Source organism: Pygocentrus nattereri, chromosome 4 (assembly GCF_015220715.1).
Source record: "Pygocentrus nattereri isolate fPygNat1 chromosome 4, fPygNat1.pri, whole genome shotgun sequence".
NCBI classification, from domain to species: Eukaryota; Metazoa; Chordata; class Actinopteri; order Characiformes; family Serrasalmidae; genus Pygocentrus; species Pygocentrus nattereri.
This window is the reverse complement of record NC_051214.1, coordinates 43157340-43185088: the sequence shown is the minus strand read 5'-3', so window position 1 is coordinate 43185088 and position 27749 is coordinate 43157340. Positions and strand designations below refer to the sequence as shown.

At 38.0% G+C, this 27749-nt stretch overlaps 1 protein-coding gene across 1 annotated transcript in view; it reads right to left on the bottom strand.

The window, feature by feature from the left end:
* Window positions 1–9088: 9088 nt before the first annotated feature.
* clvs2 (clavesin 2) overlaps window positions 9089–27749 on the bottom strand; it is a 37365-nt gene continuing 18704 nt past the window's right edge. The window contains exons 3-5 of the mRNA XM_017683895.2: window positions 21354–21464; window positions 20557–20777; window positions 9089–9681 (exon numbers count right to left, since the gene is read on the bottom strand). Of these exons, the coding sequence (XP_017539384.1) occupies window positions 9588–9681; window positions 20557–20777; window positions 21354–21464 (426 nt within the window). The 3' untranslated portion in view covers window positions 9089–9587. The remainder of the gene's footprint in view (window positions 9682–20556; window positions 20778–21353; window positions 21465–27749) is intronic.

Sequence of the window (27749 nt, the reverse complement as noted above, 5' to 3'; positions counted from 1 at the left end):
TTCAGTGGCTGAAGCTAGCTAGACTTTTCAGTCCTTTCTTCACTGAAGCTTTTCAGCTCTTCACTCAGTCTCTTGGTGCTGCTGCTTATCCCTCTCCGCTTTAGTTGGCTCTATACCCTGTGTCTAAACCTGCTTCCTCTCCATCCCAGAGACAGCTCTGTCATATGCGCTCTCGTTGTGGGGCAACACAGAGTCGATCTCCATGGAACCGTGGTGGCTGGAGCCCCTGTCTGAGCCGGTGTAAATGGGTGGTTGAGAGACTGGAGTGAGGGGGTCTCGCATTACTGTGCATTCGTAAGTGATATAAGGGTTGCGGCCATTCTGGTTCCAGACCAGAACACTGCTGGGTTGGTTGATGGGCCCTTTCGCAACAATGTACTCAATGTACTTCGTACCCATCTCATAGACATTGGTGAGCCTCCGGTACTTTAAGATAGTGCCTGCCACGTGGAAGTTCTGAGGGCTGTCTGCTTTGTATGCACCATTGAAGAAGAAATTCCCTGCCTAGTGATAAGTTGTGCTAATTGCAAAGACTTGATAAAGGACGTTTGTAGCACGGCATGTACTACCCTGGGCTCAAGGAGGATGCTGGAGGTTTGCAGCAGCCATATCTTTACTTCGTACACCATAAACACAAACAAAACAAACCCAAACAATGCTACGCTGGCCACTTTTCAGTGGCTGAAGCTACCTAGACTTTTCAGTCCGCTTCGATAAGCTTTTCAGCTCTTCAGCTCTTCAGTCCTCTCTTGCTGCTACTGCTCATCCCTCTCTCTCTCTGTTCCCTCTCAGCTCTTTTTAAGAGCGCCCGAGCGCTCCCAGCTGGCAGCCCGGCCGCCTGAGTCGAACCCGAGGTGTAGTGAGGCGGCCTGGCTGCGTAGCCAGGGACAGGGCCCAGGCGGCGTAGCTTGTGACCCGCTCCTTGCCGGCACCGCCATCGTCCTCCTCCTCTCGCTGTGACTTCTATGACTTGCATCACTCTCATCTGTCGCGGGAGCTTGGGCTTTGTGCTCCCTCCACCCTCCACACTCATGGCTCTCTCCCCGGCGTCCTCGCCAAGGTTCGTCGCCGCTTGGTGTTTGGGCCCCGCCATGCTGTCTTTCTGCGTTGATGAGCTGCACATGCCAAGCCTCACCATGATTTTTTCTCCATTAAGTTCTGGCCTGCACAAACCAGTCTGTTTGAGATTACTTAACCATTCAGCCTGTTTTGAGCCAAGTGTAATGATTTAGGCATGCAGTTTGTACAATGCTAATTAGTGAGGCCTGAGTTTCTATTGCTTAGCTACAATAGCCTCATAGCTCTAAATAGTCTCAAACTGCCACTAACCCTTTTGTAAGAAGTTTCTTTGTTATATTTTTACATCCATACAGTGATTCATAAGCATATTATGTATAAAAATATATATTAAAAAACTTCTAAATGACTTTCAATCATTTACAAGAAATATGTAAATTGCAAGTGTGATGTCATTGTTTATTTAATACAAAAAATCACCCAGGTGAGTAATGTGCATATGCCACATTCAGTGCTCAACTTGGCATGTCAGAATGTTATGAAAATGTATGAGTCATGTTCACGCCACTGCTGCAATGCTCCATGAAAGCACACAGTCTCTCAGCAAGAGCAGCAGACAGCGTCCTCAGGGCAGCCTCACTGGCTCCTCTCCGTTTCACTGTGCCCACTTCAGATCGGGGCGATTTCTACAATATGGAGACTGCTGGTTTGAGTGGACAGAGTGATTGTGAGCATCATATTAGCTCTGGCATTTCATGCTCTCAGTAGGGAAATAAAGACCCCAGAAATAAATGCAGTACGCTCACTGATGAAGGAGCCTCTCTGGCCTCCAGTCGACAGAAACTAGAGACTCTACACATGCAGACTCAAGAGAACACAGCAGAACAAAAACAACACTAACAGTGCGGGATAGTTCTGAATTTGACAAACACTTTTTAATTAGTGTGAGTCCTCTAGTCCTGCTCATTATAGGCTGCTGGTAGAAAGCAGTAGATAGACTGCACTCTTGAGAGCACATTTAAGGGGCTTCTTCACTAAATAATGTACGAAGAGTAGACATTTTCTGCTGCATGAGGACACAGCAGCCAGGGGTGTGTCCTGAGCATTGGCAGTGGAGAGTATGAGTGGGTGGCACAGAAGGTGAGTGGGGGAAAAGGAAGGATCTTGCTGCGGGACGTCCTGTGTAAGCTTAAGACATCACCTGGCTTCCTGTCAAAGAAAAATGATCAAGTATGCTAAGGCTTTAAAGCAATGGTCTGGCCTAAATTCACACAGTTGTCCTCCTTACCCTAAATTGACTAAGACATGTTTGCGTTTGCTCTGGCTTTGAGGCTTTTGTAGCTAACAAATAAGGGAAGCTTGTGGCCACTAGATAAGTATCATGCAAACCAAAAGCTTAAATCACACTCGCCTCAAACCAAGTGAAGTTGTTAAGCAATGTCAAAGTTGCTTATGTGGCTTCTAACACTGCACGACATACTGTTATCTACAAAAATGGATAAATATATACGAACAAAATTCAGATTTCATGGTAGCTGCTACTACTGTCTTTAGTGAAGTGACATACAATTTCATATCAATGCCCATGATTTTGGAATGGGATGTCCAAAAGGCTCATGCAAGTGTTGTGTCCATATAGTACATTTACTATATAGTACATACATTTGGCCATATAGTGCACTGTCTTTCATTTTTATTGATAACAGTTTATTCGAGCTCATGTAACTCGATTAAGGCCAGTGTGTGATGATTTCGACATGCAGTATTCACAAAGCTGTAATCATCAGCTACATTACCTTGTAGCTCTAGTGCAAAACCTGCAAGATGCAAGAGGACTTGGCTGAGGAAATTGTAATGAATGTACACAATTTCCTGCGTACCCAAGATGTAGTCAGTGTTTCTAATGTCCAAATCTATAGCCAAAAAGCTATAAGGCTAACGCTGCTCAAAGACTAGAAGTCAATAGTCACCCAAATCTTTTAATTACTTCCCCAAACATATCTCAACCTGCTCAAACCACACCCAGCTGCTTCATTTCAGTTGCACAGACTTGTTGATGTGGTTTAGGCCACACTGTGACTTACTCCAAACTTTAAAAAAGAACAAAACTTCACAGTGTAGCTGAACGCTGCAGGTGTTGTGCTAACTTCCCCACAGAGTTTGACTCCCTTCACATGTATGCACATCACGCAGGCATAGGGTTGCTATTATATTGGGAATATCTCTTGTTTCTATTTATAAATGCATATTCAGTCCAAAATTTGTGTTGGCAAAAGTTGCTGCCCACTTTTGGGCTGGATGAGGTTTGCGTGGGTCGACCCAAATGAAATTCTGATATATGCCCATACATGGATTTCAAATTATGTTATGTATTATTATATATGTATTTCTCTTACATCCAACTTACACTTGCCACATATGGACACAAATGACATCTATGCCAACTTCTTTAGAATTGGCCTTTTTCAAATATGGGGCACACAGTTTAGCGATATATGAACATATACAAACATATATAAGTAACATTACATTAACAATACATGATAGAAATATAAATACATGCATGTTAGATATTACTCATGCATGCTAGTTTCATATTATTTGTTATAATTACTATAATAGCTATGTAACTAAACTCTGAAAACATGCACATTGTAAGCTAGGCAATATGTCATTAAACAAAATAAATGAAAATATTCTTCCTTGACACATTTAATAATTTAATATTAGATAATATTATTATTAAACAGATAATATAGTAATTATATAGAGTACAGGGATACATTCAACCATGTATCAGACATATATGTATAATCTATATGTTACGCATGTTTTTTCAGTATGTCCTATATTTGATACACACAACATATATGTAGATATATTTTCAAAGATTTGCCTGACCTTTTATGATACATGTGCCTACATGGCCATATACCAGATTTCAGTATGGCAAGGGAGGTTTTGAAGAAAAGGTTTGGGTGACTATTGGCTTCTAGTGTTTGTTAGCAATGTTAGCCTCATAGATTTGTTTCGGCATGTTTCGGCTGATCAACTCAAACATTATCTAGTGATCACCCACTCCGCTCCTGGAGATCTACCTTCCAGCACAACTCCTTACATCCAATACGCCTAATTACGCAGACTGATGATCTAGATCAGATGCCTTTAGTCAGGATTAGACGCAAACCCTTCAGGACGGTTGATCTCAAGAAACAGGGTTGCTTTAAGGCAGGCAAGAACATTTTCACACTAGTGTATCAGATCAACATGGGTATTCATTCTTCTAATGTCCAAAGAGATACACAAAAAAGAGACTTCATTATATTAAAAACTGAAAAAGAAAGAAAAATGAGGTGTATCAATATTTATTTGTTCTATTTTGCTTCTTTCTTAGTTCCATTTCAGTTACATAACTTATTTCAGCATTTTGTTTGTAAGGACATATACACATATTTACTCCTGTTCAACACTTCCCTTTAAATCACAAATGGTTTCCTTTCTGATAACGTCTTTATACTGTATGGGCCCTTTCATTATTATCATTAATATTATGTACAATCAAGGTGATACGAAAGTTAAATGAACGATTAAAGAAAGAAAAACAATGCTTTGAATAATCAAGAAATATTATAATACTGAAATACTCCTAAAGTAAGTAGTCGATCTTTAGAAAAGCAGAGGACTATTCTTTGTCTCATTGAGTGGGGTAGCTTTGGTTGTAGTGGTAATACATTTTTAGTACTCGTACGAGTGCTTATACAAAGCAAGGCTTGAAAATCAAGACAATTTGAGAAACATTCCAAATGCTTAAAAATATCAAAACAAGGCTGTTCAAAATGGTGCATGAGAAAAGTACAAATGACAAAATGACAAGTGATTTCAAAACACTGGTCCTGACAGTAACACTGAACCCGATTCAATCCACAGCACTATTTGAGGATTGATAACTGCAAATACTTTCCTGGTAAACGTATTCCACATTTTAACAAGTTACTACTCCATAAAGACAGAGAACCTAATAGTGACTGGCTGGAAGGGCTCCTCTGGCAAAACACAAAGCAGCAGAAAAGAGTTAGGTGACATTTATTGGCCACACCTAAAATATCATACTCTTGTCTATTTTGCCTGCTGAAGGTCTGTTTGGCCTACAGTTCATCAGAATAACAACTGGAAGAAAGGTGGAAGCCTAAAGGATGGCCTTCAAAAGTGAAATGCACAAAACCTATACACATGGTGGGCCTTAGGAGGAACCTTTCAATGCTTTCCTAAAGCATCTTACTATTACATTGATCTTGCATCAAGCAGTCTTGACCTCTCATGATTTATCTTACTTTACATTCTTGCATGTGCACAAACATACAATCCTGATTTATGTTTGTTTTGAACTGTTTTCTAGCTGTGGAGTCCCCCTGCACAGCCTAACCTTTAAAAGACGGGAGTGATTGTCATTTTGCTGTACAACTCAAATGTAATTAGATAAAAATAATTAATTACACATGGAGTTATGCAACAAATTATGTTTACATTCAATTTACATTCTGTATTGACAGGTTTGAGTTTGACTTATGTTTTCTGTTTGTTTTGATGTCAATAAATGACAAAAATGCAAAAGACAGCTTTTCTGTGGATAGATAAAAGGTTTAGAATCTCCACTTTCCACAGAAGTTCTGTACTTGTTTCAATGAGCTATGAGTGAAAAATAATTCATATAAACCACATGCTATTGTTATGAACATGTAGCAATAGCTGTGGCTTATAAGGGTTAATAGTTTCCTGTCTTTAAAACTTTACATAATGAATCAGCTCATTTTTAGCCAGTAGGTCTCAGTCCCAGCCTTGCATACCTGAATGGATTCGTTCGGTAATTACGAAGCCCGTTGTGAGCTGAGTCAGGTGCATTAGAGCAAGAAAAGTGCCAAAAAAGGGTCCTTAGGGATACATTGGGAACCACTGTCTTAAACCTCCTGCAGTCTGTGTTAGAGCAAGAAAAACATTTAACTGTTCTGTGTGGTACTCTGGGAACACGGTTATGCAGAATAAAGAGGTACTGTACATGAGCTGGATTTAAAGAGCAATTCCACAGGTTTTTCTTTTAATTTCTATATAAATCTATCATTAAAACATTTACAAAATCATTCAGTGTGGTTTGATTTGAAATAAAGAAACTTACCAAGTCAGAATTGGTCACAATGGTGGTGATGAGAACCAAATATTTAATGTCTTTTAACTCTCCCTCACAGAAAAAATTAAAAGAAAGGGTTATGAATATGCTGCCTGGTCCTTGATTTTGGGGTAAAACTTTGGCCTAAAACATATTTTTAAAAATCGATTCATGGCAGAGACGTACATGCAGGGTGTTGTAAAGAAAATAATCCCTAAAGAAAACGTCTGTCGTTAAGTATACTATTGCATAAACAATAGTTTCACATACTCACTGAATTGTGTGGTTTGACCAGGTTCTTTGAAGTTTTAATGCTTGAACCAAGTTCTTTGCCATTTTCCCATTTTCCCAGTTTGGAATCACTTCTGCTATTAATAATTGATGTAACTTTACTAAATAATAAAGTGTATAATGAAATAATATAATACCACATATAATGTAAACAAAGTCATTCAGATGATATATTAAATTCTATTAAATACTATATAATAAAATATCATCTGAATGACTTCGTTTACTTCTCAAACACTGAATTTTGCAGAAATTTGGAAAAATCTGTGGATTAAAGTTTAATTGGCTGCTAACAATTTTAGCATTTTTTTTCTTTTTACCCTACTACTGAAAAAAAAGTGCTTGAATGATACTTCTGCTTGAATAAGACTTTTTTTTCAGCTGTGGCTTTGACTCTTCATCATATCATGACTTATGAAGCCTATAGATAAAAGCATTAGTAAAAGCATTCAGTATCTTGAGAAGGGCAGAGGGTAAGACTGCTTAATTCAAATCCAATGCAATAGAACCAAGCCAGAACACAAAGCCAGACACTATCCACAACAATCAGCGTGACGTAACCGCAGAAGATCAAGGTCCTAGCCCAGAAACTGCTGTGGACATTTCTAGTACAGTCTAAACAGTTAGGCCAAGCCATATGGCAAACCTGCTAAACAAGCTCATCTATGAATTTAATCTAAAATGATCTAAAATTAACGTGTTATAATTTGTACCAACATTCAATTCACAGTGCACATCAGGGGTTGTACTGAACACACTTCAAAACTGAACATAAAAATAGTGCAGATAGGCCTACCTTCTTCGTCTTGTATGAAAGCCTTGAGTATGAGGCATTCTGATTTTTTTATTCAACACCTGTGAAGAACCTGTTGCACTTCAATTGAATAATGCAAACAGAGGGAAATTTTAAATAGCCCAGCATAATTAAAAGCCAATATGTATTGGTTGATTCTGTTGCAGCAATGCCCACAATCTATTAATGGTTTTCTCATAGGCAGTTTTCTCATTGAATCCTAGCAGGCCTTATCAACACGAACAAGACTTCATCACAGTCATTTCAAGGTGAGCATAATAAACTTCAACCAGTCAAGCTGTATGCCTTGTTTTCCTTACAAAGGCCCACAGCTGACTCACCTGGTAAACAAAAGATTAATGTAGTCAGGGAAGTCAGTTTCTAATACAATCCACATAATCCAAATAATAATAATCTAATTGTGGCATGATTTTGAACACACTTTTCAAAGTCTATGGTAAAAATAAATATCATTAATACACATTAATATGCTGCAGGCTGCGAAAATCTGCAAATGTTGCTTGTCCATTATGGTGACAGTATATCATTACTGTTATTTTTGTATGTAATGCAGGAGGACACATGGCATTTCCAATGTAGATTGGAAGAAGAGGCATTGTATCTAGAGTTGGGCAGTATCCACTTCACACCTAACATAATCAAAAAGCTTGGTTTGCTTACAGAATAAGTGAACACAGCACGCAATTTTCAAGCTATCAGTTTAAAATATGAAATCATCAATTTAACAGTTGCTAACTGTTGAAACGGTACTGCTAAGTATGAGATAAGCTGGTTAGCTTTAGCTTAGCTAGCATAATAACAGCTGTGCTTACCACAGAGCATGAGCGATTCTGGCTGACAAAAGACAAATTTAGATGCTAATTGTGTGAATTTGAGGGTGTGAAGTTGAGCAACTGGCATTAAAGAGACAGAAAGGTGAATTAAATCTGTTCCATGGTGTTTGGATCTGACGCATGATCTGGTAACTTAGCTTAGCGAGCAGGCTACAGACCCACACAGTGCATTTTACTCTGACTAACTCATGTTCTTCTAAAATAAGTGACAGAAACGAATGTGTGAGAGAGCAAACGTTGAGTGACTGGAGTGGCCGAAAGCTGTAACTGAACCTGTTTTGTGGTGTTTAGGACTGCAGAGTTTTGGTTAAGCTAGCTTAGCTTAGTCAGCGGTCCTAACATGCCAGCACAGGCAAGTGGGGTCACTGGAATTAGAGCGAAAGCCGAAATCGAATATGACCTGTGGTGTGTGAAGCTCTTAGTCGTCGCTGAACCACTTACTGCTTAGTTTTTCGGAGGTTTTTCTTGACTCTGACCCTCCCCTATTGGTGAACACCCACACCACCAATCAAAGGCTCTTCTAAAGGACAAATAGGTGGAATGTGATTGTTTGGCCACTTAGATGTGGAATTCAAATGTGAGACATCAGAATTTTAAAATAATAATTTCAAATCATTTTTAAATACAGCAGTGTACCTTATGACCGTTATACAGCCCAACCCTAATATCTAGCCAACGTGTAGGTGGGTGGACAATAGAAGTGGGGGTCTTTCATTAAACACAAATAGGAACACCTCTGAAACACTAAACAAATAATATTCTGGCCCCTTTCAGGACATACTCAGTGTATACCGCTGGCACAGTGTAGCCTGTGCAGAAATGAAATGATATTTGTATGAAAAACTATAATTCATTATGCCTTGCTGTGGTGTAAAGGGGTATTTGCTTTGAAAGACTACAACCTGAACAGCGAACGTTCGGTATTTACCCTAATGAAAGCAGCATATGCTTATACGACACAGTTAATTGCCATATGCTTTTCTTTTTTTTGTTGTTTTTTTTTTTTTTTTTTTTTTTAACGTACTAATCGTTAATCATAAATCCTGAGCTGCACTTGGTGATTTGGACATTTGAAATACCAAAAGCCCCGCCCCCCAGTCTCCTACAACACCACTCTCCACAAACTTATCACAAGAAAGCACATACAGAAATATTCACAGCAGTCTTTTACACGTGTTCATGTCACGATTACTCTCCCCAAATCCTAATCCGAAGTGTATTTACAGATTTGAAATTGGCACTTAACAGTTACATATGGACGTCTTCCATTAGCTCTTTGCTTCAAAAATATCACTTTAAACTTTGTCTCTCCCCAGTGTTTCCACAGGCTCTCCTCATCTTCCGGCTCTTTCTTCCTTTCAACATCATTTTTTTCCTTTGTAATTTTTTTTCTCTGCTTGTGGAACTGGGTGCACTTCTCCCCGATGCTCAGCGCTTGAAGTTTGCTCGTAGCCGGGGGAATTCAAAGCCTTTAGTCCAGCGAAAGCAGCGGCTGCATGTTCTCCTCTTCATTTTTCACTTTTTCTGGCCGTTTAAGCACTCCGGGCTCCACCACCGACTGGGACCTGCACGCATGAATAAAATATGATCAGCATCAGAGGAAGCAGCATTCAGCAAGAGCCATCACTAACAATGTCTTTTGTTTGTTATTGGCTGATGGGATACAGTGTAGGTAAACAAGCTTCAAATTACACGAGCTAAAACATACAGAGAAGTGCACCGAGACACAATATTTGAAAAAGGCTGAGTACACATCTAATGTGTCATCTGCAATACAGTCAGATTTGTCCCCTTTAACTCATTAACCCTTTAATGCCAAGGCAAAAGGTATTCAATTCTGATTTTTGATCATCTTTTCTCTCTTAAGAATGTGATTTCTCAATTCTGCTGTTGAATTTATTTTCCTGTGTAAAGAATGTGATCTAACAAAGCTGGAATTATTACCTTTAGCTCTACTATTGACCTCTGAAGTCATGTGTCAATCTCTCATGCCCATATTAGGAACGCCGGGTCTAAACTGTTTTTCACTGTCACTGAAATGGGGTTGCATGAATTTAATGTACAATTAAAACTACAACACCTTTATTATGGATCATGCGGTCAAGCTGGCTCAAAGTCAGAGTACAAAACACAATTCAGACTTTTAAGCAAAATCCTTTTGCTTTGTGACCCTATGCCTTATTTTTTTTAAAACTAAAATAAATAGTTAAACATTGCATCTTGTTCCTGCCAAAACAATCATAACTCTAGCCAAACATTGCCAAATGTTTCAGAAGTGACTGTTTTGGCAGTGAAATTTTGGCTAATTTTTGAGCATAACAGTTGTACACACATAAAATCATAATATTTTTATTAAAACACAAAAGAGCTTACTTAATAGTAGATATGCGTTTTTGTATTAACAGTTCTTTATGTTATACAATAATTTTCAGACTTTGGGACACATTTACTTTAAAAAATGGCCGTTAATAATGTGGCCACGATGGAAAAGGGTTGCAGTCTCACTTCTTGCTCTAAAATGCAGGGGTGTGGCTGAAATAAGGCCCCGTCTACATGCTTTTCAGTAGCAACATGAAAACATGGGACAGCATGCTTTTAATAGTTTTAAAAAGTTTTTGTTTAAATTTAAAAATAAACTCATGATTATTTTGCTTATTATCTCAAATAAGGCAGTGGGTTTAAATGGATCACAACATCACACACGGGGAGTACAGGCCAACTCCACACAGAAAGGAGCCTGTTCACCCGGCCAGGGAATCAAACCCAGTGCTACCCACCACGCCACTGTGCCACCCCGGGACATAACATAATAACATCTTCAGGACCACAGCTATATCACAGTTATATTCATTTTTAGAATCGTATCTAACCACCTCATAATTCAGCTTCATTGAGGAAAAATGTCTGTATGGCAAAATTTGATGGCTCTAGGTTTACTATAGATAGTGACAGTGGAGATTTTAAAAAATAGCATTTGTTTTTCTCACAGAAAAAAAAAAAACAAGACTTGGAGCTCCTATGGCCATGATGCTGACTACAAAATGCCGACAGTGAGTGCTTTTATTGCATGGTAAGTTATGATTTTATTTACATGAGATAACACTATTTACAATGAGTTCAGCACATCAGGGATTACAAAAATTTAAAGTAGTAGTTGTTAAGACTATTGAGCGCTCTTTTCTGCCATCATGTTAAAGTCTTTGCTTAGTGACTCTGGTCAGCTGCCCTTTCTATTATGTGAAAATTTCACAGTGATTGGACAAACAGAATGATCCAATATTAATTAGAAAATAACATTTTTAGGTTATCGTCTATTGCAAGTTAATATTGTTTTTTCTTCTCCTATTATTATATAATTTTGGAGATACAAGCTTTTGTTCTGACACTGACAACAGGATTAAAACCCACACCCAGAGTAGTTGGTGAGTGTGTATGGCCACGTTGGTCACAGTCAAATGGATCAGCATGTGGAATTAATCATACTGATGGATGCACTGTGATATAGTGAGCACACATTCAGAACATAACTGACATCACTTTTGTTATCATTTATTTATTTAAGCAATAGAACATGAGAGGGAGGGTGTTATTGCGAAATAACATCAGAGCTGTGATTTGGTTGCCGTAGATCGTCACAGCCATGATGTTATACGCGATAGCACATGACCTTGAGTGTTTTATTGCTTTTATACAACAGTTAAATAAATAAAGTAAGAAATAAATAAACTGGGCCATGAATGTGGCATTTAATATGTTAAGCAGCTTGTTGCTACGCCAGAGTAACGAGCTCCGCCTACTCGCTGCACAGCCGGCAGTTCGTTCTCCAGCTCCATACAAACCAACTGACAGTCTGGGAATCTAATGTAGTCTCATCTTCAGAGACTGACCAAATCGGCTGCCACTCAATTGTGATCTTAAAAATATCCATTTTCTGTTTGTGTGCAAAGTAAGAAGTAAAAACATTCAAATGGCTTGAGCGTCTCCTACGGCTATCAAAGTCGCTGCTTAGCAACAGCATCTCAGTGGAGTGATACAGTGTGAAAAAAAAAAAAAAACGCTTCTCAACCAATCATCTTGCACAACCGGAACTGTTGTATAATCTATTAATTCAGAGCAACAATAAAACGCCACTAACTTGTGAATTATATTCACATTCATATGTTTCATTGCTCAGAGTAGTAGTTTGTGAGAAAATGAACAGATTTTGTTAGATCACATTCTTTACAAATATAAAATAAATGCAATTATAGCACTGAGACATGACTGAAGGAGTGAATTAAAAGGCAGAAACTGTCCTTAATGCCAGAGCACTAAAGGGTTAACTTGCTTCTTTGCAGTTTCACAGCGAATGCACTTTCTGGTGATTGAGCCAGAGAAGGTCATTTAATGGACCAAAAAAAAAAAAAAACGTCGGACAGAGCACTGGCCTATTTTGGATTTATTTCCATAGCAGAGGCATAAGCAGCTTTGGGGACAGAGTGCTACCATTCATCATGCACAAATCTGGGACAGTTCACTGTGACAGATGCATTTACATGAGCGGTACTGGCGACTTGTAACATCATGACAGTCTGAGTAAACAAAACAACACGAGTATAGGAGCAAATCAAATTATGCTTTCATAAATAGCTAAAAAGCTCAACTAATGAGGTATTAAGGATGGGCAATGTGACAATATGAAATGCATGTTTTTGTGATAAATGATGTCACAATACAGTTTTCTGAATATATGATGCATATCATCAGTACTTCATCAACACTGCATGTGTCATAAAGAAGATACAGAAAGTTATATAGCTGGTAATAATATTTACGATTATCATGATGAATAACTGTGACTGCTTTTCTGAGTACGTCATGGATATCAATAGTATTAAAAGTGCACAGACCAACTGCATGTTTCATTAAATTACAACTTGTTTAGTTTTTCTTTGCAAATAGTGAAATCATACTCAATTGTACTCATAGGCTTTTTCTATTTTGCAATTGGTTCATTTCATGCGAAACCAACTTTTCTTCCTTTTGCAAAAATAAAAATGGGTGACACTTTACTCTGATTGGTTGTTTTAGATGAAAAAAAAACTATATATATATATATATATTTTTTTTTTTTTTGAGTCATATATATATATATATATATATATATATATATATATGAGGGTGAGGGTTAGGTTTTGGGTTGAGGATAGGGTTAGGATTAGGGCCAGGGTTAGGTTTTGGGTTGAAGTTAGGGTTAGGATTAGGGCCAGGGTTAGGTTTTGGGTTGAAGTTAGGGTTAGGATTAGGGCCAGGGTTAGGTTTTGGGTTGAAGTTAGGGTTAGGATTAGGGCCAGGGTGAGGGTTAGGTGTTGGGTAAGGTTGAGTAAGGTTAGGTTTGCGTAATGGGGGTAGTATATTAACAATACAGCTACTTAATGTAAGTAATATATCAACAGAACATCTACAAGATATTTACTTCAATGTATTCAGATGCTGACTTCACTGACATGTTGTTGATGTGTTACTGATAATCTGTTCAATTTATTAATCATCTACAAAGGGCCAGTCCAAATAAAGTGCTACCCAAAAATGTTTGATGTAAGCGTATGTAAGCACTGTTAGGTTACAAAAACAAATGAGTTACCTTTGCAGTCCATACAGCCCATATTTGGGAACTAAACTAAAAAAACCCGTTTTGAATTCCGTGTTTTTAAAGCTCCGCTTACATCACAGAACGTCTGTCTGTTTATGTTCCAGAACATGATCTCAGATCTGCAGATAGTGGCCTTCTTCAAATACTTTCTGTAAAATACAGAAAACTTGGAGGAGCCTCATTCAGTTATTCTGCTTCTAAACTGTGGAGCTCAATTCCACCTTTTATCAGAGAGTCAAGATCAGTGCTCACTTTTAAGAAACTGTTGCATCGCTTTCACTTGCCGTTTAATTAGAACTCAACGTCTCTTGGTATTTATCTTTTAATTTGATCTGTCATTGTTTTATATGATTTTCCTTATAATTACTTATAATTTCTTGTATTACTATTAAGCTTAATCACCTGTCTGTAAAGCACTCTGAGCTGCCACCAGCATGAAAAATGCTATATAAATAAAGATTATTATAATTATTATTACTATTATTATCATCAGGACTGAGCTCATTTACGTAAAGCATTACAAGAACGGCCTGTGTAATTCTAAGGGATAAAGAGAAGTTTGTAAAATAGTCAGAGTTATGACACATAAAACTACAAGAAGTCATATATGTGCCTCAGGGGAAAGAAAAATGTAGGTGCTAAAAATATTTATTTTTTATATTTTACATTTACATTTACAGTATTTAGCAGACGCTCTTATCCAGAGTGACTTACAAGAAGTGTATCACTCAATTTTTTGGTATACAGATATATGTCAATACATGCACATCAATATATTGGATAGGCACATATGTGGATGAAACGTATGTAATTGTGTCAATTTTTAGAATGTATATAATGTCAATAAATAAATAATTAAATAAATAACTTTACTGCATATTTAAAAAAATATGGAAACATATTTCATTTGCAAATGAGAAAATGGGTAAAACTGTAGGATAAAAAGCCTCATTTTTCAGCTTCTGATGATGAAGTACTTTGGGAGCAGTGGTGTGCATTGCAGCATTAGCAGCAAAAAAAAAAAAAAAAGTTGCTTTGAAAATGTTCAGATGATCTTTCAAGAGCAGACAATCACAAGTGCGTGTAGTCAATTACTCTGACTAATGTAGTCCTTTTAAGGCCTGTGGGTGAGGCAGGCTTTTTTTGCGGGCCAACATTTTCTATTATTCACGACACTGTTACACAAAGGAATAATTGGCAATATAATAAACTGCTCAGCTTGGGGAAATCAAATTGTCATTTGAGTAAAAAGCCCGAGTCTCTGCCATGTGTTTTATTAGCGGCTGGGGAGGTAGAAACGTCAGCCGCGATACATCTAACTCACACTGATCTGCTGATCCTACACAAACTAAAGCCGATGTACTTCCACTACTGCGAGTCCATGATGGACACAAACAGTGGGATTTCCAAAAGGGAGCTCTACAGAAGCCGCTGTGCCTTGGGCTGTAGCGCTCTCCTGCTCTGTCACACGTCTACATGCTTTTCCTCAATGAACTCTCCGTGGTACTGCAGCAGTGGAGGCAGGAGTGGAAAAGTCAGATCACTGCCAAAGGTAAAGCTCCATCACATCTGTTCATGCTCCAGAGCATGTTACTCCAGAGTATCACTCATTGAGGGCAGCTCCTGGCAGCATCTTTTACGTCTAAAGCTGATTTCATGACCCAGTAAGTCGAGACACCCCTGGAGACATTAAAGACAATGAACTGCAATTTCTAGACCTTACCCCAAATGCAGGCCCTCAGCCAAGACTTTGGTGACCAAAGCTTGCTTCTTTAGTTTTGCACTCGGGCTATGAGGTTAGTGTAGCCCATATCATTTAAGATGAAATTTTCCTCCCTTTTGTGAAGTAAAATTTTAAAATATGCTGCCAAATCCCCAGTCCATACAGTCCATACAGTCCATATATGAACACTAATCTGCAAAAACGGACTTTTGTAACCTTTGTTTTGATCACAAAAACCAACACATTTCCATATAACCACCTATTTAGCCTACAGCAGTTTAGTCCCTATTCATAGGTATAAGGAGTGTTTCAGCCAGGTCTGCTTCTTGAATGAAGCAAAATACAGAGCAGACAATGAGAATGGAGCTCACTTATATACAGTCCAGGCTAATAAACAGAAGTTTGAAAGTGGTCATATAAAAATAAATTATGACTAATTCTGGTACATAAACCCATTTAAAAATCATAAATGGACACAAGAACAAAAGAAGGTATGTGCCCTTTAAATAATCTCAGGCTTTTTATGTGGTGTCTGACACTGTATGATATACTGTACTTTGCATAGCTGAAAACAGGAGCAGCAGCTTCAACATAGACAAAGAATGAAAGTCGAGAGAATCTGACAGGCTTAGTTAATAACAGACTCACCAGCTACCGGTAATGTAAGCTAATGTTATTCTGACCATTGTTTAGTAACAAGTAGCAAATGCACTTTGACATACATTGAGATCGATGGGATTCACTCTAAATTATAAGTGCATTGTGGGAGATTGTAGTGCATTAAAATTACTCTGGAATTCCATTTTACAGTTCAGACAGTAAGACAAAAAAAGGCCTAAAATCAGGCCCTACAATTCAAACAGTTTTAAAGAAGTTTCAGAAAGACTATTTCAGAAGATTGGGCAAAATTCAGGCTGCATGACGGCTGCTGCTACTGCTTTTAGCTATGTAATGCACTTTTGTCCATTTTTATAGGTAATAATATTAACATGGTAAATCGTTGCAGATGCCAGTGTTGGAATACTGAAAATGCTGCATTTCAGGAAGATGAAGAAAATATGTACGCTAACAATTCAGTGTTTTAACAGAACTGTATGTGTCAAGATGTATTAAAATATTACACTACGCTACTCAAACATTAATGTCAAAAGCCAGCAATTGAGGACAAATTGTTTTTGGTGAAATAGGAGCTTATTCAGCAAACTGCTTGCTGAACAGAACTCCCAATCACAGCCTTGTTTGTTCTGAAACCTCCCCCTACAGTGATAGGCCCACTATATATATATATATATATATATATATATATATATATATAGATAGATAGATAGATAGATGGATGGATGGATGGATGGATAGATAGATAGATATATAGATATATAGATATGTAAAAGGGCTGTCGAAGTTAACGCGATAATAAGGCATTAACACGGTCTCAATTTAACGCGATTTTAAAAAATAGTGGCGTTAACGCAAATTCTGTTTGTCCCTGCGAGTCATCCGTAGTTCATGTTAAGACTTGACCGTCCGCAGCGTCTCTCATTAAGAGTAGAGGAGTGAGTGTCTGTATTTACATGCAAAGATTTTTGCCAATCCGACTGAAAACAATCGGATTACAGACTCAGACTGAGGTGTTTATTCTCACTCAATTAAACTGCATGATGAAAATCTTCGTTTACATGCTCTCTACAAGTAATCTGATGCAAAATGACACGCATGCGTGGAGCAGCACTCAGAGTAAACTTTACCATGACAGCGAACATCACGTGAGGCCCAGTCGTGTTGACCAGTATTAACCTTTCACTATGATGTGCCGCGCATGCGCAGAACATACTTACACGTTCCGATTGGAGTGTAATCGGATTCAGGTGATATTATTCTTCCATCTAACGGGTTATTTAGATGTTTACCCACCTCGTTCAATCGGATAGAAATTGTATTCTGAATGGCCTCAATCGGACTAGACTATTCCAATTGAGGTGTTTACATAGACGTATTCTATCCCGATTGAGCTATTAGTCGGATTATTAACGGATTAGTAGGCTGCATGTAAACGTGGCTACTCACTATACTGTTTACAGCTCTGTAGCACTGTGGTCTGACACTACATGTCTTTAATGAAGTCCAACTTTCTGTAATTTACTTTTGTTTGCGCAGGACTGTGAAGTCCTATAGGCTGTGACTGAATACAGCTGAAGTTTTATTTAGTTTTTATTTTCTTTTGTTGCACGTATCTGAACCGAGACACAGTAGTGTGTGACTACATGTCTTATATTTGAGACGGCAGCTCCCTAATCTATTACAAATCCAAGTTTTGTGTTTTCAGTATTACTGCCTAGTATGTGAGTGAACAAAACTCCCTTACAGTTTTCTCGTCCCAGCAGTTTTTAATATAAGTACATTTAGCACAAAATGTGTTCACCATTTTAATTGTAACATTTCACTTAAAAATCCTCATTTTTTATAACATTTACACAGAAAAAAAATTCGATTAATCGCGATTAACTATATGAAATCCTGAGATTAATTGCGATTACATTTTTAAATAGTTTGACAGCCCTAATACATAAATACATACATAAATACATACATACACATTTTTTTTACCCAATTTTCTCCCCAATTTAGTCGTTTCCAATTCCACCCACTACTACCAATGATACTACCAATGCTAGGAGGGTGAAGGCTAGCAGAGACCTGTGAAACCAACCACTGCTTCTTTTCGAACTGCCGCTCTAGCTGATGTTAGCTAGGAATACATATCTCTGACAAACTAACAGGTTGGTACATCATCTACTGAGTAGAAAATGGCTAATTTCAATTATAAAAGGATGTCAAATTGTGAGTGATGCTGAATTTCGCGCATCACCAGTGTTGTGACCTAAAAAGGTAAGACCTATATTAATACCAGCCAAATTTCTATTGGCAGGCTCCAGCTCAGTTGGTTCAGAGGCTCATCTGCCACAAAGCTCCCCAGGATGCTACAGCGAGCAACGTGGCTAACACCTCAGAGCCACCAGCCAATCGTGAGCCATTCCACAGATCTAGCTCACCTCAGTTTTGACAATCAACAGACTCTTTAAATGCTGTTTGCTCACCACTCACACTTTGAGAAGTATTGCCCCAGGGATCTCGTTCCTGTACATACTAAGTGTTCCGTGTTTTTGACCATTACATGCCGTTTGGACTAGTTTTGGCTAACTGTTTTTCCCCTGATTGATACTGGACTGTTCATGGTTTTTGCTCTTTGCCTCATGCTTTCAGATTACTGTTTTTTTGGTATTAATCTCAGCCTGTATCATCTTTTTGCATCTGTGTACATCTGACCCAGTCTGATTTATCACACCTTTAAATTCCACTTTTTTTGGTTATATTCCTCTATAGTTAGTATACTATAATAAGTATAATAATTATGTCACATTCAGTGTCAGAAACCATACAAGAAAGTCTATTTGAGATTACTTAATAACTGCACATGGTTTGAGGCAAGTGTGTGATGATTTAGCCATGCAATGTGCACACTCTTCACTGGTGGGGTGTCAGCTATTATTACTCATACATTAGCCTTCAGACGCAAACCATTTCTTGGCTAATTGACTACATTGGGGAAAAGGGCCAAATGATGAAAACGTAGCTCCTCACTAAACTTTATCACTTTAATCTGGAGAGTAACTACAAACTACTGCCCGCCGAAAGAAGGTAGAATGTAACAATGAGAATTCGGGGAATGCACACAGGCCTTTCTGAGAACTGCTGCTCATTTGCAGGTCTTGCAAGCTGCTCAGTGACGTGCTCTCAGGCAGCCCTCGGAGCGATTCAAAAGAATGAGTGCTGAACAAACAAAGAAACGAACACTGGCAAGAAAAAAAAAACTGTGTTTCTGCCACCAAACAAGCCAATATAATTAGTGCTATTCCTTGTACATTGTTGAAAAGAACTGTTCACATCAGATTCATTTCAGCCGTGTTAACTAGCTCACTGCGACTCCCATTAATCACGCATTGTCTGTGTGAGTAAAGATCAGGCAACCTCAAATCCTAATGAAGAGGACCCCCACACTCTCAGCTTTTAATGTAAGCTCATCAACAATCTCATATCCATCTGACTCAGCTGGCAACAGCTCAGTGTAATGATGCAATAACCTCACAACAGCATGAAGAATACAAACAATGATGTATTCTTGGTCTTAACCCTCAGAAGCCACAGTTATCAGCACCAACAACAAAAATGTTGTCATTTTGGAGCAATTATTTCTGTATGCATAGATGATTAAAACAAGCTGAGAAATTCATTTACAATTACAGATTTAATATTTTCAAACAATATTGCATTTGCGTTTGTAGGAAGACACTTTATGATTTGAATCTGATGAACAATTATTATTGTGTTTAAAAGGTTGAATATTGTGCACATTTTGCCACAATTTGGAATTTTTCAAAATAAAAACAAAGAAATTAAAACTTGTCAATACATAATGTAAATCAAAAGGAATTATAATGTATTATTTAACTGCACGCCAAAGTAATTACATACAAAGGTGGACAAAAAATACATACTGTTACTGTTGCTGTAAATTTACTTTCATTTGAGTAAAAAAAATGTACATTTCTACTCAAGTACAAAAGTAATTTTAAAGGGAGCATAGGCAATACGGCAATACGCAGAACTTTTTGCGTTGTTAAAGCAGGTAAAGCAGCGTGTGCTTCTGGCCACATTACCACATTTCTTAGCCACGGTCTCCCACCAAACTTCAGGGTGATTCGTCAGTGTTTTAAAGAGATCTGTGCCAAAGAGTGTTTTCAGGGCATGTGTTTTTTAGTTACTGTGCTGTTTGTGTAAATTGCAAAATCCAGTCTTATATTACTATAATCACTTCATTTTGGCTACAACGTAGCACCGTTGCAGACAAATAAGGTACATTTTCTCTTTTTCATGTTCATACAGATTTTTAAATAAAATGAAGTAAGCATATCGTATATTTCCCAGCTCCTCCAACCAAATTTTAGAATAAAAACTATAGGTTTTATGAAAAATATGCACAGATCATGTGTAAGAACAAAGCAGGCAGATGGGGAAGGACTAACTGACCTTTTCATGGTTTTTGGGGACAGGTCTTTCTCCAGGTCCTTCACTGAGAGCGTGTAGGACTCGGGGCAGTAGTCAGTTTCCTCATCGTAAGCGTGGTCCAGCAGCGTCCTGGCCCATGTCCCCATGTCGTAGGGGGGCAGCATGCCGCCCAGTTCTGAGGGCAGGATCTCTGGCACAATCAGCTGGTGTAGACTATTCAGATTATTCCCATGCATGAAAATCTGCGCATGACACAACAGGAAGAAAACAGATAGTGATCATCTAATGCCTGCCTGCTCCTTTCTATTACATTACTGATGTGATAGACAGAGCTGTCACGGTAATCCATATTAATATTGATGAAAGTAAAGGGTTTACATTTGATAGAAACTCAGTGTTTTTATACAATATTCATCACAGGCTGCTTTTTAATTTGCTAATGAGGCAGTTAAAACATTTGACTTCATAAGTGGCGTGTTTACATCTGTAGTGTTTCCAGTTTCTTTGGCAAAATACTAGACGATACAGACATGTTGATAGTTTAAAGGACTACACAAGTGTTGCACTCAAACCTTATTACCAAGCACAACAATCTGCACAGCAGGGAAAAAACAAACAGTTAATGACTATTGGAGGCCTGCTTGTCCTTTATCTAGTGACATTCTCCGAAGTTACTGATGTTAGTGCTAATCTGATTAGCTCTCTCTCACACACACACACGCACGCACGCACGCACGCACGCACGCACGCACGCACGCACGCACGCACGCACGCACGCACGCACGCACACACACACACACACACACACACTCACTCACCCTTTTTCTTGTTTTGTCCTTCAGGAAGGGCCTGATGACCGTATACAGAGCATGGATGTACCACGGCTGGTTCACAAAATGAATCCCTCCGAATCTGGCTGGAAAGCTGTCCTATAAACAACGGAAAACATAAATATGGTTATGATTCTTCATGGATTTGCTGTTGGATGTTTTTTTAAGCAAATATCTGCTGATACTGATATTATATCAATATGCCCATGCAGCTCAAGGTGTTTCACAATAAAATATAACAGTGTTAATAAACAGTGGACAGGAATAAACAGAATACAGTTATCATTAAAAGTAAAAGTAAGATGCAAATAAAACTAAAACTAAAAATAAGAATGAAAATAAAAAGAAAAATAGAACACAGGATTAAAAAATAATGGCACAAAAAGAAACAAAATGAAACATGCCCAATACTGTGCAAGGGACCTGAGAAAACCTGTTTTCACAAGCTATTTAATTACTCAGTAGATGTTTATATCCTCAAATAAACAAAAATATTAGCATAAACACAAATCAATACAAGTTATTACTGTGTTTGGTGTAGTGTGGTGTAGTGGTTAACACCTTTGCCTTCTACGCTGTAGACTGGGGTTCAAGCACCCTACACTATACCAATAAGAGTCCTTGGGCAAGACTCCTAACACCACCTTGGCCTACCTGTGTAAAATGATCAAATTGTAAGTCGCTCTGAATATGAGCGTCAGCCAAATGCCATAAATGTGTATCTGTCAATGTTAACCATTTCCAAACCTCTCCTTGTGGCAGAAATTTCTGATTTATCTAATAAACATTTAATTATAGTAAATCAGGTGCCGCTCGTAGAATTTAACAAATCCATACGATGGCTGGAGTGCAGTGAGAAAACTACAACCAAACTTGTGTTCTTCTAACCAGCTTGTAAGATATCAACTGCTTTATTAAAAACAATAAATTCTTGTTTACTTTTTCTGCATTGTAAAATGGATTCTTGTCAAGTTGAATTATCTTAAATATAGAAAATAAATCTAAAATGGCTCACTATATTATAGTCTCACTATGTTGGAAGACAATTTTGCTTGTTTTTTTTAAAAAAAGCAAAATTATCTGCCAACATAGTGAGATAATTTCACTAATAAAATGACTGAAAACAAAAATGTCTAGCAAAAAGCTAGATCATCTTATAATAAATGCACAACCGTCTCAAAAATGGGAATTTTTATATATATCTACTAGATTTAAGATGATTTCACTTGACAAGACACCATTTTTTGCAATGTGTATTTATGTTTATCTGTATTTATTCTAATGCTGTTTACTGGCAAAACATGCTTACTGCTGAAATATAGTTTTAAACCATTAGAGAAGGTGTCTAGATGTCTTAAGATGACTTGATAACACTACACACAAAACACAACAGCTAATAAAAAATGTCTTCAGCTTCTTTTTTTGAACCTATAATGAAAAATATTAATAGATGAAGTGTTAAAAATGTCAGTCAATCAGTCATCAATATCACCCTCTATATTCATAAGACATAAACCACAGTCTGTTTTACTCACTGTTCAAGAGGGTCAATATTCTAACCGTAAGGCAAAGATCAAATTAATACATTAACACAATAAACGAGAAACAAATCACATTACAAACCAATCCAAAGCCAGAATCTCCAGCTTTCCCGCAGGACCTTTGTGGTGGAAAATGGCTGATTATGTGAACCATTAGTGTTGCTTTTAAGCACTTGCGTGTTCCAGATTATAAAAAGGATTAATCCAAGAAAGATGAGTAAACACCTGCCTCTCCGAAGATCACACCGAACGCTGAGGTTTAATCCTCAATCAGCTGTTTATCCACATTTATAAGCCTGACTTAAATAATCCCTGCTATGATGCCTTACATCAACACCTTGAGTCAGGCTAGAATTGTCTGAGTATAAACAGCTTCAACCTGAGAAGATAATACCTTGAACTGCTAATCGTGACACTGACATATATGGCCTACAAGAAAAGCTAAGCAGCTTAAGCTGAAGAATATAAAATCTTAGACATTACTGGATATTTTACTGCAGTGAATTGAGGCTGTGAATGTGCCCAAAAGAAATCCCTTACATGACTCTGGGTTATTTTTATAGTTTATTTTTTGTTACATTCTGAAAATGTGGCTGCAATTATGTTTAATTATCAGAACTTGGAAGGAAGACTTTGGACACTGAAGAGGTGATTATTTATTTTATGACAAACTAAAGTGAATGTTTTTATACACGTAACATAGGCTACCTTTTGTGTTTGATGTTGCTTTTATTTTAAAAACATGTACAAACTTAATAACTAAAGTTTCCATCATATAATTAAACATATTTGACATAAATAGAAATTTCACATTTCAAACAATTTTATGCTTGAATAGTTAAAATTAGAGACCACGGTACCAAATTTCCTTTTCTGATACCAATACTGGTATTGATGATTGAGCATCAGCTCTAATCTTTTTTTCTTTAACAACTATTAAGCTGCAAAATGAGCTAGTTTTAATGAACGAACTTTACTTAAGATGAGCATCTAAAAGAAGTCCATCATGTTGAAACTACTCAGTCACTCTACTAACCCACAGCAACAATCTACACATCACACAGTGTGAGGAAGCACTGTTTCAGGACAGATTTGTTGATTCTTTCATCATCAGATCATATCTCATCCATTATTTCCTGCTGTTGTCAGCCTGATACTGATACCATCCACACCAATAAGCCAAAATGACAAAATATATCACTTTCCAAATCAGAAATAGTGGACGCAGTGTTGACCAAAAATGTACATGTACACATTGTAATGTACTGTGCAAAAGTCCACAGTTCAAAGACCACCCTTCCAGAGTGAGAAGACAACTCAGTGCTATGGGTCTGAAAGACTGTGAAGTGGTCAAGAAACCTCACTGACAAAAGGAAACAGATGAAAAATAAGGAAATTACACAAAGCATCTGCTGGTGTTCTCAGAACCATGGACTGACCACCCCAGAGTCCAGACCTCAACATCACTGAATGTGTTTGAGATTATTTTGGATGGTGAGAAGCAGAATGGAAGCAGCATGTGGAAAAATGTCCCTGCAGATATCTTTTAAAAACTGGGAGCAAGTCTCCTAAAAAGAATGAAAGCTGTAATAAAGGCAAAGCATGGATACAATAAATACTGAAAAAATTATATTATTATATTAGCAATTAATATAATATTACATATTATTATAAAATTATAATATAAAATATAATATAAAATATAAAATAATTAATATAAAATTATATATTACTTATATAATTACTTATATTGTATTTAGTTGTTGTGGCTTCTGTGTAATTTTTTTAAATACATGTTTTCAGCATTTTGTCCTTTTTTTAACATCATTCTTTCGTAGTTGTGACTGTGTGAAGGTGAACTCTAAAGGCTGAATGTACTATGTGATGCTGATTCTGTTCTGAAGGCCTCAGGCTCTGAGAGCAGGCTGAGCCTAGCCCTACTGCTGGTGGTTACGGTGGAGAACAGCTGGGCTGCAGGGCCACCAGGCCAGTGCTTGCGTCTGGCAGCAGGCCGCAGGCTCACAGGAGTCTGCTCTGGCACCACATCACACACAGACACACACAGGCCCAGCTGATAGCAAGCAGTGCGAGGGCAGAAGGCCTGGACAGAGCAAGGCCACGGAGCTTTAACGAACGAACAGAAATCAAACTTTTAACAGAAATGATTCATTCAGTAGAACTGATTCCTTCAACAGAACTGATTCTTTTAAATTCTCTGCAATACTGCTTCCCTCAACAGAACCGGTCCATTCAGCAAAACACACTGTGGTGACTGGGACACGCGCAAGAGAGCTGCGTTACAAATAGAGAGCAGAATCCATTATGGCTGTCTCTTTCTCCAGCATGAGCAGCTGAAGCCTGATTGATCTGCACCGGCAAAGTACAAAAGAGGAAAAAGAAGGGGGCGGAGAGTGGGATGGCAGAATTGAGCTTGAACAGATGGACATGGGCTTGCCCTGCTGCCTGTACAGAAACATATTCAGCACTACTGAAGCAGAAGCCAGGTTCATATGAAAGCATCTAAACAAGACCAATTATCCTGGAACAAACATCCTAATAATCTGCTTGTTATAAAGTCTGTCATAAAAATTCAGAGTACAATTAAATACAAAGTGCTATTTATATCAGTTATTTAGTATGAATTCCATGTTATTCCATCATTCCATTGGGAGCTACTTTTGTAAGCAAGAAAACACATGAATAGGAACATACTTCACACTTCAGTGGCCTTTTATTATTCTTCTGATTATCTAATCAATAATAAATTAAATAATTTCCATAGTGACATGAACTGCCTTCTGAATGTGCGCATTTATTCAGAAAAATTCCTGCAGTGCATCCAACAATAAAGGCAGCATGGAGTCTCTCATTGTGATAGGAAATGATAGCAGGCAGACATTTCCAGATCCACATACCAGTCCATATTTCATTTGCATTTATGCATCTGGTAGATGCTCTTAACCAGAGTGACTTACTTTTACTTTTAACGATGTAGACAAATGTAGCATTAGGAGTCTTGTCCAAGGACTCTTACTGGTACAGTGAGCTTGGCCAGGTGAGGAATCAGTCCCCATTCTGCCATATGGTGGGCTCTGGCCATGTGGTGGCTAAGGCCAGTGTGGACATACAAGTGCACCAAATACTCTGGGGGCAGATTTAAATATGTTAAACCAGATTCTTCAGATATGGCCCTCTAGTCAAAGAACTGCATCACTAATGAATTATGCCACTTATGATTTATTTCCAGTGTGTATTGAGATAAAATCTAGTCAAAGCATTTCAGTGCCATGCAGGACAAAGTATTGCTCAAAATTCGTCAATACTTGGGGTCAACAACATGCGTCTCCAGAAGCCGCTTGCTGCCCATTTACCACCCTGTTGAAGCAATTCAAAGTGTGATTCTAACACAAATTTGAACTTGAACGCTGGAGTTAACGTGGCCTATATCTGCTAATTCACCAATCTGTAAACCTGAAGGTTGGTGCACAGACAACTAGTCACTGTAGCAACGCAGACAAGAATCTCACCTAGCCAGTAGTTAATGAAAAGGGAAAGAGAAAGATTGTAGATGTACATCAACAATTCAGAGAAAAAAATGACTTATTTGCACTTTCAATCATTCCATCTGGCTTCCTGATACATATAATCTGCCACAAGAAACTGTCAAACACCGGTTGCAAAGCTGAAGTCAGTTTCTCGTTCGTCAGCCTCTTGTTCAAAATTGTTCAGTCTATTCCACTTTTGCCAAAAAGTTTCCTGCTGGAGATGCGAGAAAAGCAGCTATAGCTTGGCTGAAGCTTAAAGCAGAGCCCAATAAGTCAAATGATTGTTTTAGCCTACATTAATAATCAGCACACATTTACAGGATGGTTTCATGGACATAAAATGTGGCTCACAAGGTGGTTTGATTTTTGTTGAAAGGACAAAATGGCTCTTCTTAACATTTGGGTTGCCCCCCTGGTCTATGCCAATACCAAGTTAAAACAGACTGTTTACCTAAGTACTGAAATTGGGTTGTAAATGACATTAAATATTTCAATATTTGAAGATTCTGAAGTAACCTGGTCATTTCTATACCCAGCCCTATACCTATGCACATGTTTTTAAGCATGGAAATGTTCCTTTTTTATCATGAGATCATCTGAAATGAGACTGCTATGATGCAGAGGTAAATTTCCAAAGAAGTGACCCATTTTCTCATTAATAGGAGCAGTGCACATAGTGGAGCATCAGGCCATCGGGCAGCTTTCATAGATTTTGGTGACTGAGCCGATCGAATCAGAAGAGACAGCGGTGCAGCCAAAGGCCTCTCAAAAATGGACACTGGAAAGCCAGGAAACTGGCTTAATCTGGCAGTCTATGACACTTTATCTAAGCAATTCTGCTGTTTATTTTGCTATATAGGATGCCTCCATTATTTGCTTCCCCCCCTCCTTTTCTTTTTGTTAGTAAGTAATGTTCTCATCTTGTCAGGGCTCATTGATTAAGCCTGAGTGAACTCTCTAAGTAATTGTAAAAAAAAGCCCATTTGCAAGGGTTCTTTTGAAAGACATGGCCTGGAGTGAGGACAGTACTTTGCCATGGTTTCACTATCAAATAGTGCACCCCTGTCTATGCATACTTCAAGAGCATCCTCCACTAAAAGCCTGCCAACAGATGTAGCCACATGTGCTCCACCTTCTGAATCTGGAGCAAGTCTTTTGAGAGAAGCTACACACATTTACCAAACACAAAGGAATGATCAGAATCCTATAATCTATAATCTATCCTATAAAAATGATATATGACAGGTGCTTCTATGTGTATTTTTGGAGCAATAAGCCAACTGAAGAACTGCAGGTGA